This window comes from Primulina huaijiensis, unplaced genomic scaffold (genome assembly GCF_012295235.1).
Source record: "Primulina huaijiensis isolate GDHJ02 unplaced genomic scaffold, ASM1229523v2 scaffold33531, whole genome shotgun sequence".
Classification (NCBI taxonomy): domain Eukaryota; kingdom Viridiplantae; phylum Streptophyta; class Magnoliopsida; order Lamiales; family Gesneriaceae; genus Primulina; species Primulina huaijiensis.
Window position 1 is genome coordinate 4,801 of NW_027357828.1, and position 13,129 is coordinate 17,929.

Here is a 13,129-nt window from a genome sequence, read left to right on the forward strand (position 1 = left end):
AGTGGTTTGAGTCCCATGTCAGCCGAGACCAAGAAAATGACAGCAACTCCATTTGTGTCCATTTGTGTTTCGAAAATCTGATGTTGCTGTCATAAGGGAATGGATCGGATCATGGCTGCCCCAGGGACCTATAGCCATGGTTAGATCACTTCCCTAGCATGTATAAGACGTGGCTAAGTCGCCCTTTTGGTGGCTTGGTCCATGGTGCATCGGTTTTTAAATCAAACGCAAGAACAGCCCCTCTCCTTCTCGGCCCCTTTGATTTTTACTGCATATGTTGGTTCGAGTATGGTGGAATGGTGTGGATTTTGGTTGGCCTATGGCCCTTAGCCACGGTTCACACCATGCCCCAAGAAGTCTAGGTCGTGCCATGGTCAATCAAATGGCCACTGGAACGAGTCGAGACAGCAAGCGAAGCAAAACACCCCTCACGCGCGCAAAGGTGCTCTCGGGTGAATCTTTTCGATTGTTACTGCAATATTTCGAATTGTGGCTGGTCTAAAGCCCTTAGCCATGGTTCAAATCATTCCTTGGGATGTTGTTGAGAGGCTCTGGTCGGTGGTTCAAGCCCCAATGGCCAAAAGTCTCGCAAACGACGAGATGCAAGCGAAGTTGCTGCTGTTGGAATTTGACAGCAACTTGCTGTGACGGTTCGGAGGCTCGTTCCAGTTCTTGGTTGGCTTTTAGCCTATGGCCTTGAACTGGACAGTGCCTCATCGAGTTAAGAAGGTCATGTTTTTGGCCGTTTGTGATTCGGATCATTTTTGGGGTCGTACGAGAATTTACAGTGCGATGTGCCAAATTGACTCTTGAAAGAGCATTTCATGTTTTGGCCCCCATTCACCTAGATTTCGGCCCTCACCATTTTAGGAGCATTATTTTATCATTTTATGCGTATTTTAATCATGATTACATGATAGGTTCAGTGTTGGTTCGGAGTCATGATTAAATACGAAGTCGGTAGGCGTAATTCTCACATTTTTTTTGGTTAATTGCATAGTTGAACATTATAAAGCTATTGCATATTTTTCATGGCACATTTAGGTTGCAGCGAGCCTGGGAGCGATCCAATCCAATCAGTAAAATTATGACATGATATTTAATTATGTTAATTAATTATATCACGTGCAAAAATACAAATTTTGAGATTTATGCAATATTGCTTGTGGTCACTCTACTATCATGATTAAGTCCGGTCGCCAGTTACCGGCCCGGTCGCCAGTTATCGTTCAGTTCAGTTCAGTTCAAGGACCACTTGCATAGACCATAATCTCACCAGAAAATTATATACAGCTATTTCAGTACAGGGCTCCAAGGAGCAAACATTTTTACTATGATTTTCAGTTCAGTTATGCACGTATTATAATTGCTAAGAACAAGTTATTTTCAGTATGCCTCATGACATGATATTTTATCCCATGCATATCTTACTATATTACTTACTCGTTATTTACGATATATGCATGTTGAGTCTTTAGACTCACTAGACTTGATTGTTGTAGGTGCTGATGATGTCGAGACCGAGGGCGGGGACCAGTGAGCTAGCTTGGGTCGGCAGTGATGGAACCTGAGGACCTCATTTCAGCATTTATTATTTTTAATTGAAACCAAGTTTTTATGTTGCTGAATTATTTTTAAGTCGGTATTTTGCAAACATTAGATTTCTTACGCTGCTATTTTGAATATCAAACATTTTTATCAGTTTAACTTATGAATTAGACATTTTTATTATTTAAAATGAAAATTTTAATTTTTCCGCAAATTTTCAAGTAAGGATTTCTAGGCCTCTACAATATTAATATAATATAATATAATATATTTAACATTTTAACACTAGTATTTCCTTTTTGACCAGTTAAACGATCAAATTTTTCAAAACTCAAAACATAGAAGTTCTATATCTTTCAGTTTTCTATGTTATATCCAAATTTTTAATTATTTGAACTACATATGACCAAAATATCCCATATTTCATTCTTTAAAAATTATTAATTATTTAGTAATCTCACTTTACTAAATCAACAAATTATGATATTTAATTCAGACATTACAAATGCATTCCACAGTCCATTATACATATTTTTTATATACAGTCAAATAGACAATAGTATCTCATTTCTCTACTCACTATCATTTACCCATAGATACAACTTATTTACTGAGGTTTAAAGGAAGCATCATAAAGAACACTACCGTGAAATGTAGCTTGTGTGGTCAAAAGTTAAAAAAAATATTCGAGCAATTCAATTCGATGAGATCCTACCACACTGTTAGAAGAGAACAAACAAATTGTCTAATGTCATCTAACTCATTAAGCAATAATTCCAATATTATCGTGTTAGCTACTGTTGGATCTTAAAAACGCGAACAATCTTTTTTTGAAGAAAAAAATTGAGTAAAAAAGTCTTGTACATAGATAGTAAAGAATATGCAACCATTATAAAAAGGCACAATATTGATGTAAAACCAGAAAGTTCACGCGTTAATATTATCGAGATGTATTTAGTAATCGAGTCTTGCAAATCCAAGGAGTTCAGTGTAGAACAAAGATTATTTAGCGGATTTCTTCCAAGTGGAAGAGAAGAGGATGTGCAAGAACTATACCACATACAAACCTCTAAAAATCTTGTGTTTTATCCTGAATTTACTATGCAGTTCGTCATCCATCCTCCAAAAGGTGCTCTTAAAAAAGAAATCAAGAGCAAGTATGAAAGTGATGTTAAAATTTAGTGAACACATAAAGCTATTGGCAAACAAGAATAAGCAGCATCATAGAATGTTATGTCCTTACCTCATTCCCTTCACGCATCAATGATCGTATAGATGTGGGGGCAATGTAGAATATAGACACCTTCTATTTATCAACAATGTCCCACCAACGTCCAGGAACGGGAAAACTAGGAGGCTGCAGGAATTCTAACTTAATTAATTATTTGAACGCGTCTTCTACCTATGCTAGTGCTATGTTAGAACACAGCCGACAAAATTTGTAAAATCAAGCAACTTTATACATTTGGAACCAAGGAACTTAATTATAAATCAGATTTGGAATAATGTATCACGAGAAACAAACATCAGTGTTAACCCACTGAAACACTAATATTCAAACCACATGCACAGAAAATCCGATTGATTTAAATTACACAGTGGGAACAAATGAAAATACCCCTTCAAAAATTACGACTGTTGCTCCATTGAGCAAAGGCCCACAAGTCACATAATTGTGGCTAGTAATACCTTGGGCTTCCCAGTGCTCCCGCTGGTATAGAGCAAGAAAATCGGATCCTCTGCATCGACCCATTCCACATCACAAGTATCTGAATATTTAGAAATAACGTCATGGTAGATATGGGAAGGAAAGACGGGAAGAGTTGAAAAGCAGAAACATATGAATAAAAATCTCAACTATGCCGCTCCATTATTAAAACTCAAATATTAAGAGGGGTAAGATGGTGTAGCCACAGATGTTCAATAGTTCTTTTTAAGTGTGCTATACACAGTCAGATCTTCTGAACACATTCCGAAAATTTTTTACTACCCCAAAGACCCTTAAGCCGATTGTATTGTCCGCAAGCTATCAATGAATTAGCAAAGAACTGCGAATTCTGCAGTGTTAAGGATGTTGCCAATTGAACTAGAGAATTGAAGTGTCGGTATGAAATATCACAATTTCCCAGATGCTGAATTATTTTGTGCATGAGATCACAAGGTTGGCCTCGTTTTCTGAACTTGCATTTAGGTAAAAACATGCAATACAACAGTATGTGCATTCAACTAATTTTTACATCAAGATGGTTTACCTGACCAAATTAGATATGCAAGCATATAACTTGTCCACTTCCTTGTTTATGTGTGTAACGACCCATTACAGGCCCAGTGGACCGCCCATACGGCCCGCTGCCTCAATCGACCCAAGGCTATCCCGATCTTGGGCTCTGCTCTATGGAGTCTGGGAAGGCCCATAGAGCAGAGCCCAAGATCGGGATAGCCTTGGGTCGATTCAGGCAGCGGGCCGTATGGGCGGTCCACTGGGCCTGTAATGGGTCGTTACAATAAAAGGCACCTTTTATTGTAACGACCATGGGCTATCCCGATCTTGGGCTCCCTCGGGGGCCTTGTCCCGTCTTGGGTTCCCACTGAGGCCTTTTCCCTCACGGGCTTTCCACATGCGTCATTACTCATAGGACTCTCCACACCAGGTTGGTGGAGTGATAACTCCCCAAGTCTCGAACCCATGACCTCCTGGCTTAAGTACATAGTTCAAAGAGACTTGGTACCAATTGACGAGGGAGCCCAAGATCGGGATAACCCATGGTCGTTACAATGTGATTCAACCTGCCACCATTTATCTCTGCCCTCTACCCAGTTAGTGCTTTCCTTCTTTAAGGAAGAGCCATTTTCATACGTCAAACATTTATCCGCCAGAACATACGAATAATGTATATAAAGATTCACACTATCTGTTCATCTGTCCAAAAAGTTATGCCTATATTTTCCTATAGGATACTACAGAAAAAAGTCTGCTGGATAATAAATAAATTTAAATTAGGTTAGCAAAAGTAAAGCCAATATACACAAGATATCAAAAAGGTATCCTTTTATGGTTCAGAATGAAATTGTAGAATAAATGCTTCTGATTTGCCCTCTTTTCGTCCCTCTAGCATGTAGCAGTAGAGATGACCAAGCAAATGACAGGACACGGGAAAAGGAAAGGCTCTTTGAGCACCAACCAGAGAAGTATTATGTAAGAAATTCAATGATATTTTTCAATAGTCATTATGAAGAAACAAAAAATCCAGTATGAAAGAGTTGCCACATAAAATGGAATAGGTTTCAACCCCCATAGCTGCGACATTATAAAGACAAAAACTTAATTTCTTGTTATTAGGTATCAAATAAACAATTAAATACATAAGAATGAATATATCTGTTTAAGTAGTCAATAGTTAAAAATGTCACCATTTCCCCCTTTTTCTATTACAGACAATAATAAGAAATTTAAAATAATATCTAGATGAGTGCTAGTGCTAGAAAGTCATCACTTCAGTATACTCACCAACAACAGTACCATTGCTGGTAGATTCTGTTACCGCAGCATTGACTATTCCTTTTAGATAAATGGTCTTGGATCCTCTCCGAACAGCATGGCAGGTTATTACAATCTTTGGTTTGCAATCAATGATCCTCTAGGCAAGAGACTCCGAGAAAAATCCAGCAAACACAACCTGAACAAGCGAACAGATCAACTTTATATTTTTCAAGGAGTGGATGACCCGCCCAAAAAATGAAGATATAACCAACATATTGTAGTACAGCACCGAGTGAACAGCCCCTATTCGCGCACATAGGCAATTCCATTATCATAGGCAGATAAATCAAAACAGCATCACCCTTTTGGATGCAACATCTTTCAAGTAATTTGCAAGCTGTTGTTATGCAAAGCAAGGGATAAAAACATAATTATTATATGAAAATCACTTTTATAGCGATTTATAGCAGAAACTATGAGAGTCAACAGGCAAAGTAATGATAAAGTGACCTGATAAACTCTCTACAGGAGTTGTTTGTAAGTCAAAGTCGCGTCAACACAAGGTTCGTTTCCTTCCTAATACATTGCAATTTTTTCACCATCTCATGTTGCGATGTTTGCATCTAAACAATTGTAGCAGATGTTGATAATCCCACCCTTGAACCACTGAGAGTAGAAAAATTGTTCCGATTTTTGTTTCCAGTAAAAATTGGATGCAAATATCAGAATCCAGCAGGGTCCTCAATAGACTTTCTATATATCTCCAGATACTGCAGCACCACCTCAGCACGATTTAAAAAAAAGGAGGGATGCATGAAGCAAAGATCAAAACGACTTAAAAAAATACCTAGCCGGGGGAAGAGACATGAGCCTGCGCAGAGAAATAGTGGCTGGGGATGATCCTCTTCGGAAGCAAGCGCCTCGCCGAGGATGAGAGCATTCAATTGTGAGATCTTTGCCAGCTTTAGAGGGAAGAGTGGTCATAGACTCGACGTGGCGCAACTGCTTCGAATCCATGGCCGATTGAAAGAGAGAAGGTGGTGGGTGGTGAGTGTGAAAGTTCAATATAAATATGGAGGGGACATGGAGATCCAGCTGATCCTCCTCGTTCCACTCGCAGATTTGCTATTATTATTATTTAAATTGATACTATTCTGCATCATTAGTATTACTATAACTGTAGCGGGTATGATATGGATTCCTTTTCGATCGGATATTATATCATTATTATGACAAGAAGGTGAATTGCAGTAGCAAGACGCCATTCTGTTCTATTTCCTCTCCTCCAGCTATTCAAGAGTTGACCATTTCAATATAATAATAATAATAATAATAATAATAATAATAGTCACCACTTACCACTCTCCAAAGTTACTCTTCGTTCTCCCCATCTCAAATTTACCCAGAAACAACTTAACCCGTTGGGTGCAAACCAACCAAGAAAAATTTAACAATTTTTCTCAAGCATTATTTATTTCAAAAATAAATAAAATAAGCTCATTTTTATTTACTCAAATATGTCAATTGATTACTAAATTAAACATTATATTATAAATTAATTAATTGATTTGTCGAAATGATACATTCAGTATTTAAAGTATTTTTAATATAATAATTTAAACTCAGATCACCATCAATTTAGAGTTGGATTTGTCATGGATCATGAAACCCAATCAAGGACAACTTTAGTCTTGGCACTTCTTTATTTTTCGAGTTTTGTCAATTATTTTTATGATAAACAATCATTATATGATTCATCCGTCAACGAAATTTAGATGCAGTTTATCTCCAACTCAAATGACTGAATTTCTCTAGTTTAAACATCACAAGAAATTGAAAGTCTCATGAAATTGAAAATTGAAACCGACTCTTCTATCTGTATTAACCAACAAATGGGAATTATTTTTGGTACAGGCCTCATGTATTGCAAACCAATTTGGAAATGGGCAACTTTGTGTTTTCAATTTCCAAATCAATGCGAAGCAATGCAGTCACTTGCCCAATTTCTGAAATCATTTTCCAAACATTTTACAAAAATTATTGGGCTGCAATTAGGGGTGTTCATCGGTCGGTTCGGTTCGGTTCGGTTCGGTTCGGTTTTCGGTTTTTATTTCGGTTTTTTCGGTTTTCGGTTTTAGAAATATATAATCCGATATCCGAACCATTTTTTTCGGTTCGGTTCGATTTTCTACCAAAATGGTTAGGTTATTTTTTGTCGGTTAATTCGGTTTTGGTATAATTATTTAAATTAATAATATAAATATATTGAAAAATATAATATATTAACTTTCTACATATTTTCTTAGTAAAATATTTAAATATAAGGTCTAAATTAATTAAACAAACAACATCAACTAAAATTTGTTCAAAATAGTTTTTTATTCACTAAATATCATATCAAAATATATAATATAAATAAAAATATAAAAAATTATTAATTTAATGAAATTTAGGTTTTTTCGGTTTGTTCGGTTTTGACATATATAATTCGAAACCGAACCAAATAAACTTCGGTTTTAACATTTATATCCGAATTACAAAATTCGGCTTTCGGTTCGGTTCGGTGTTCAGTTTTTTCGTTTTGGATTTTCGATTTTTTCGGTTTTATCCGAAGTTTGAACACCCCTAGCTACAATAATAAAAGATAGTGTGATGAATTATCAAAGAATATGACACAATCTTGGTTGTCAAGATTTCAATATTATTGTGGATAACACTCGGTGAACAATTGTGCAAACACATAGCATGAACATGCTAGAAAAATGGGTTTCATATCCATTTAGAATCGATAAAATAATTAGAATGAGTTGTGTAACGAACGAAATTATATCTCGATTATCAATTAAGGTGAATGCGAAATTAATTGAGTTTCCATAAATATTAGTTCTAATTTTATCGAGTGAAAAAAATTGAATGAAAATGATTATATATATTATATTAATTGTGATGACTTTTTTAAAAATAAATCAGGTCAACTAGGGTCGACCAAAAATGACGAAACCTCACCAAACATGATGTCATTCGACCCAACATGACAAAACACGACCCAAAATGATGAAACCCCACCAAACATGATGTCACTCGACCCAACATGACAAAACACGACCCAAAATGATGAAACCCCACCAAACATGATGTCACTCGACCCAACATGACAAAATCCAATGTAATAGAAAAATTATTAATTCAAAATATTTATTTCAATAAAAAACGCCTAACTTGATGGAACTCGACCAAACATTATGAGATGTGACCCAACATGATGCAACACGACCCAAAATTGATTAAACTTAACCAAACATGATGTAACTCGACCCAACATGATAAAACACGACCCAAAATGACGAAACCTCACCAAACGTGATGTCATTCGACCCAACATGACAAAACACGACCCAACATCATGATACTCGATCGACAACTCGAACAAAACCTCTAACAATGCTGAAACACAGCTCCAAAAACTCGACCCAAACACTTGAATCAGCCCAACACTTGTAAATTACAGACAACATTTTCTTTTCCATCGTAAACAAAGAGATCATTATAAAAGTTGGGTATAAGTAACACATACATTGTAAAATTATACTTATGCTTTTCAAATGATATTTGCTTCAATATTTATTTGGTTTCCTTCCAGAGAACAGACATTAGGATCTTAAAGTGGATATTTTTATCTAACGTTACCTAACTCTCTTAATTATTACATTAATTCTCTTTTACAAAATTAAAAAATTCAGACACCATTTATTTTAATTAAATTTCAAAGGAGTTATATATATTTTTATTGACATTCCCAAAATATGTGGATGTGACATAAATTCCCGAAACTGCCCTTGAATCAAGACATAAATTTAAAATTTTATCAATTTCATAAGCTAAACGTATCTCCCCACTATTTAATTTAATTCCATTAAATATATGATGAAAACACATGGACATATATATCACATGACTAAAATAGATTTGTAGGACAAGTGATTTATTTGTCGAAAAGTTAAGGTCATAATTAATATGATAATATTAAATATATAATAAATATATTGTCCATCGATATTTATAAGTGATAGATTTGTTATTATATCGTAAGATTTTGTATTGAATTTATAATGTGATATATATTATAGATTCTAATATTATAATAAGAAGAATTGAAAGAAATATATTGGATGGTTGATGATGATAGAGTGGTGGAGAGCAAGTCATTTTCCACAGTGTCCGCTCAGCCCCTTCCTTGTAAGCATGCATACTTAATTCCCCTTCACTTTCGGGTCTCCATCTTCTTTCTGCTACTCCCTTCTCTTCCTCTCCCTCTGTCTCAAAATCTGTCATGGATTTACAGAAACAATCACCCACCACAGACAACACCAGCAATGACATAGAAACCAATGATGAAACCAAAAAGCCTAACCCGGATCAAGATTCCTCGCCCAAACCACTTCCGGAGCCTGAACTTGTAGAGGAAGATAAGCCAGGTGAAACCACGCTCCAAGAATCGTCCCCCTTGCCTCCTGATCTCAACAAAGTTTCTGAAGAAATTGATCAATACATTTCCGATTTGTCTGCATCCAAGGGAGATGAATCGGCCCCCCTTGACGTGCCCATTTTCGTCGAGCAATTCGCGGTTCTTGTCGAAGCCAAGATCGATGAATACGATAGCCCCGTAAAATGGAGTACATTGACTGAAGAAGATTCAAATTCATTTCTCAAAGTTGTTGATCGGGTTTGTTCCCTGCTCAACTCCATTTCACAATTCTCCTCGGAATACAAGTACGCTCATTCAATCAACCTTATTGGCGGGGTTCTTCAGCATGCAATGTCCAACCTGGAGGAAGAATTCAAATCACTTCTCGAAGATTATAAGATCCCTGATTCAAATCCTTGTAAGACCAATGACAAAAAACCCAAACAATCAACACCATTAAGTTCTAATCAAGAAGCGGATCAAAATCAACCCACAGAATCTGCCCCACCCGAGGAAAACCATTTTCCAGGATATTCAGATGACATTATTTCAAACTTGATTAGACTGTCAAAGGCAATGATTGATGGAGGCTATGAAAAGGAGTGTTGCGAGGTCTATTTTTTGGCCAGAAGAAATGCATTGGAAGAGACCATGCACAAACTTGGATTTGAGAAATACAGCATCGATGATGTTCAAAAAATGAACTGGGAATCACTGGAGAGAGAGATTGTTGCCTGGATCAGAACGATCAACCAATGCGCAACAGTGCATTTCCCCATGGAGCGCAAGCTCGCAGACTCGGTGTTCTCAGATAATCCTTCAATGTTTGAAAGCCAATTTGGCAGCCTGGCAAATTGTGTAATGACGCAGCTCCTCAATTTTGCCGAGGCTGTTGCTCTGACGAAACGAGCAGCTGAAAAGTTGTTCAAGTTTCTTGATTTATATGAGACTCTAAGAGATGTTCCCCCGACAACTGACAGTTTCTTCTCGCAAGAGTTGGCACGTGAGCTTAAAACAGAGGCTTCAATGATAAGAAGTCATCTTGGCGAAGCCATGGTTCTGATTTTCTTGGAGCTTGAAAACTCAATCAGTTCCGATTCTGGGAAAACTCTGGTTCCAGGCGGTGCAGTTCATCCGTTGACTCGGTACATCATGAATTATCTGAAATACGCGATCGAGTACAAAGAAACATTAGAGCAAGTTTTCAGGGAGCATCAGAAGATTGAAAGAGCTGATTCCGCCACAGGATCAGATTTCGATTACAATTCACAAGCCCAGAATCTCAACAATGAAATTACAGCAAAGGAATCACCCTTCCTGTCTCAGATTATAAAGGTCATGGATTTACTGGATTCAAATCTGGAAGGCAAATCGAAGTTTTACAGGGACCCTTCATTGAGCATGATTTTCATGATGAACAATGGTAGGTACATTATGCAGAAGATTAAAGGGTCAAATGAAATCAACAGCCTGATGGGCAACACGTGGTGCAGAAAAAGATCATCGGATCTGAGGCAATATCACAGGGGATATCAGCGTGAAACCTGGGGCAAATTATTGGGTTGTTTGCATCCCGAGGGCTTGACGGTGAATGGAAAAGTGGCGAAGCCGGTTCTGAAGGAGAGATTCAAGAGTTTCAATACAATGTTCGATGAAATACACAAGACACAGAGCAGTTGGGTGGTTAGCGATGAGCAGCTTCAATCAGAACTAAGGGTTTCAATATCGAACATGGTGATTCCTGCTTATAGGTCATTTTTAGGAAGGTTCAGTCAAGTGTTGACTCCAGGAAGACAAACAGAGAAGTATGTCAAGTATCAGGCTGAAGATATCGAAACATACATCGACGAGTTGTTCGACGGAAATGCATCCCCAAGGGGAAGGAAAGTATGATATCAGCATATACATACATACATATGGGTGTATTTCATCGTAGTGTACAGAGTAAAATACCGGTATCCTGGCCAACTCAAAATTGAATTCGCTGCAAGAGAAGTCATGAGATTTTTCATCGATGCTACAGTTGGCTTCACTGGCGGGGACATTACTGCTGCTTCTTTTTCCCATTTTTGTTTAGTTTATAGTTTCAGTTTTCGTCTTGGATTTGTTTGTACTGTTTCTGAGGTACCATATAGTCTGTAGCTGATCAGAATCAAGAATGCAATTTTTACAGTTTCGGATTTGAATAATACGCATTGCTCACCTAAAGATTAGCAACATGTCTTGTATCACCACCAAAAAGAATAAATAAATCCAGTATATTTGTTTTTGTCATCTACTCATCTATGAATACATATGAACGAAAAAGATTTTCCTCTTGAGAAACAAGATATTTTTCTAATGTTGATAAATTCATAATGATATATTTTTTCTTCTTAAATAACAAATGCTAAATTAAATAAGAGTAAATTTGGTAAGATTGGATGATGACACAAAATACAAATTTAATAATATAGTATATAAAGTTGAAGTGTGATGCATAATCCCAACTAAATGAAGAATTACTTTATAATCAGTAACATAGTATTTATTTATATTGAGAGAGATTATGGATGTGTTTGCCGAGAGAATCACAACTTGGGAAACAAATTCCTAAAAAAAAAAAAAAGGGGGGGGGGGGGGGGGNATTTTTGGAGGAAAGAAGGTAAGGTATTGGAGGCAAGGATGATTCAGCTCAAGCAATATTGGTGGGGAACAAATTAGACCAAGGAAATCGTGTTGGACGACGACGATGATCATAATAATAATAATAATAATCCATATTGATGATGCTTGAGTAGATCGGTCGAGTTAAGTGGACAATCTACTAGGCAGAGAGTGTTTCTTCCTTGACAGATGCTGGTCACATGATAGGATAAGCTTGGTGGGATGGTCTGCACACACTTAAACAATAAAATGTCAGCAGGGAGTCGGAAGGGTTTCCGATATGACTACTCTGACGCTCAAATCTGAGGAAGAGTGGCAGGCTTCCTTTCTCCTATCCCGGGAGTTCCAGGAGGCTGTGAATGATAAGGCCATCTCTTTCTTCCAAACTGGCTTCTAGAACTGCATAGAGCAGTTTGATGAAGCCGGTCTCCTCCCCGCAGTCAAAGAGAACTTCCATGATCTTTAACAAAGCCATCAACTCTCTTTCGGAGAATGCTCTAGATGAGATATGGGAGAAGACCACTGAAGCTGTCGAGCCAGAAGAGACCGAGAAAGTAGCATAGGTTTTGTACTCTGGCCATTCGGCCTCTTTCTCCACCCATTAATGACTGAACATTCCAATAACCTTAAAAATTGAAAAAAAATTCTAAGTGTTGAAGAATAATAAGGCCTTATGAGTTTGGGCCGGATAGATGGAATCTTTAGGTACCTAGACTTATGACCATGATGGGGCTCCAAGTTTAAATAAAGTTGATGGGTTTAGAAACTCTAATAATCTTGATTTTGATGATAACAAAACTTGTTATTTTGTTTCTAACATATTTACTTAAGTACAAAGTTTTTAACTCAAGTTAGAAGCTGAAACTCGAATTTAGCCAAACTGAAAATCTGGACAGTTTCAGTGTTTTGATGATATCTCACACCTCGATAATGAAAATGACAAACCGTCAAGACTACTTAACATCAAACGACAAGTCTTATTTCATGTC

At 37.0% G+C, this 13,129-nt stretch overlaps 1 protein-coding gene and 1 pseudogene across 1 annotated transcript; one reads left to right on the forward strand and one right to left on the reverse strand.

The window, feature by feature from the left end:
• Nucleotides 1-2,067: 2,067 nt before the first annotated feature.
• Nucleotides 2,068-6,342, reverse strand: LOC140968218 (acetyl-coenzyme A synthetase, chloroplastic/glyoxysomal-like; annotated as a pseudogene).
• A 2,836-nt stretch (nt 6,343-9,178) lies between these two features.
• Nucleotides 9,179-11,487, forward strand: LOC140968217 (exocyst complex component EXO70C2-like). The gene has a single exon (XM_073429113.1). It carries the CDS (start codon nt 9,360-9,362, stop codon nt 11,385-11,387), a length of 2,028 nt encoding a protein of 675 aa, XP_073285214.1. The 5' UTR covers nt 9,179-9,359; the 3' UTR covers nt 11,388-11,487.
• Nucleotides 11,488-13,129: the final 1,642 nt, after the last annotated feature.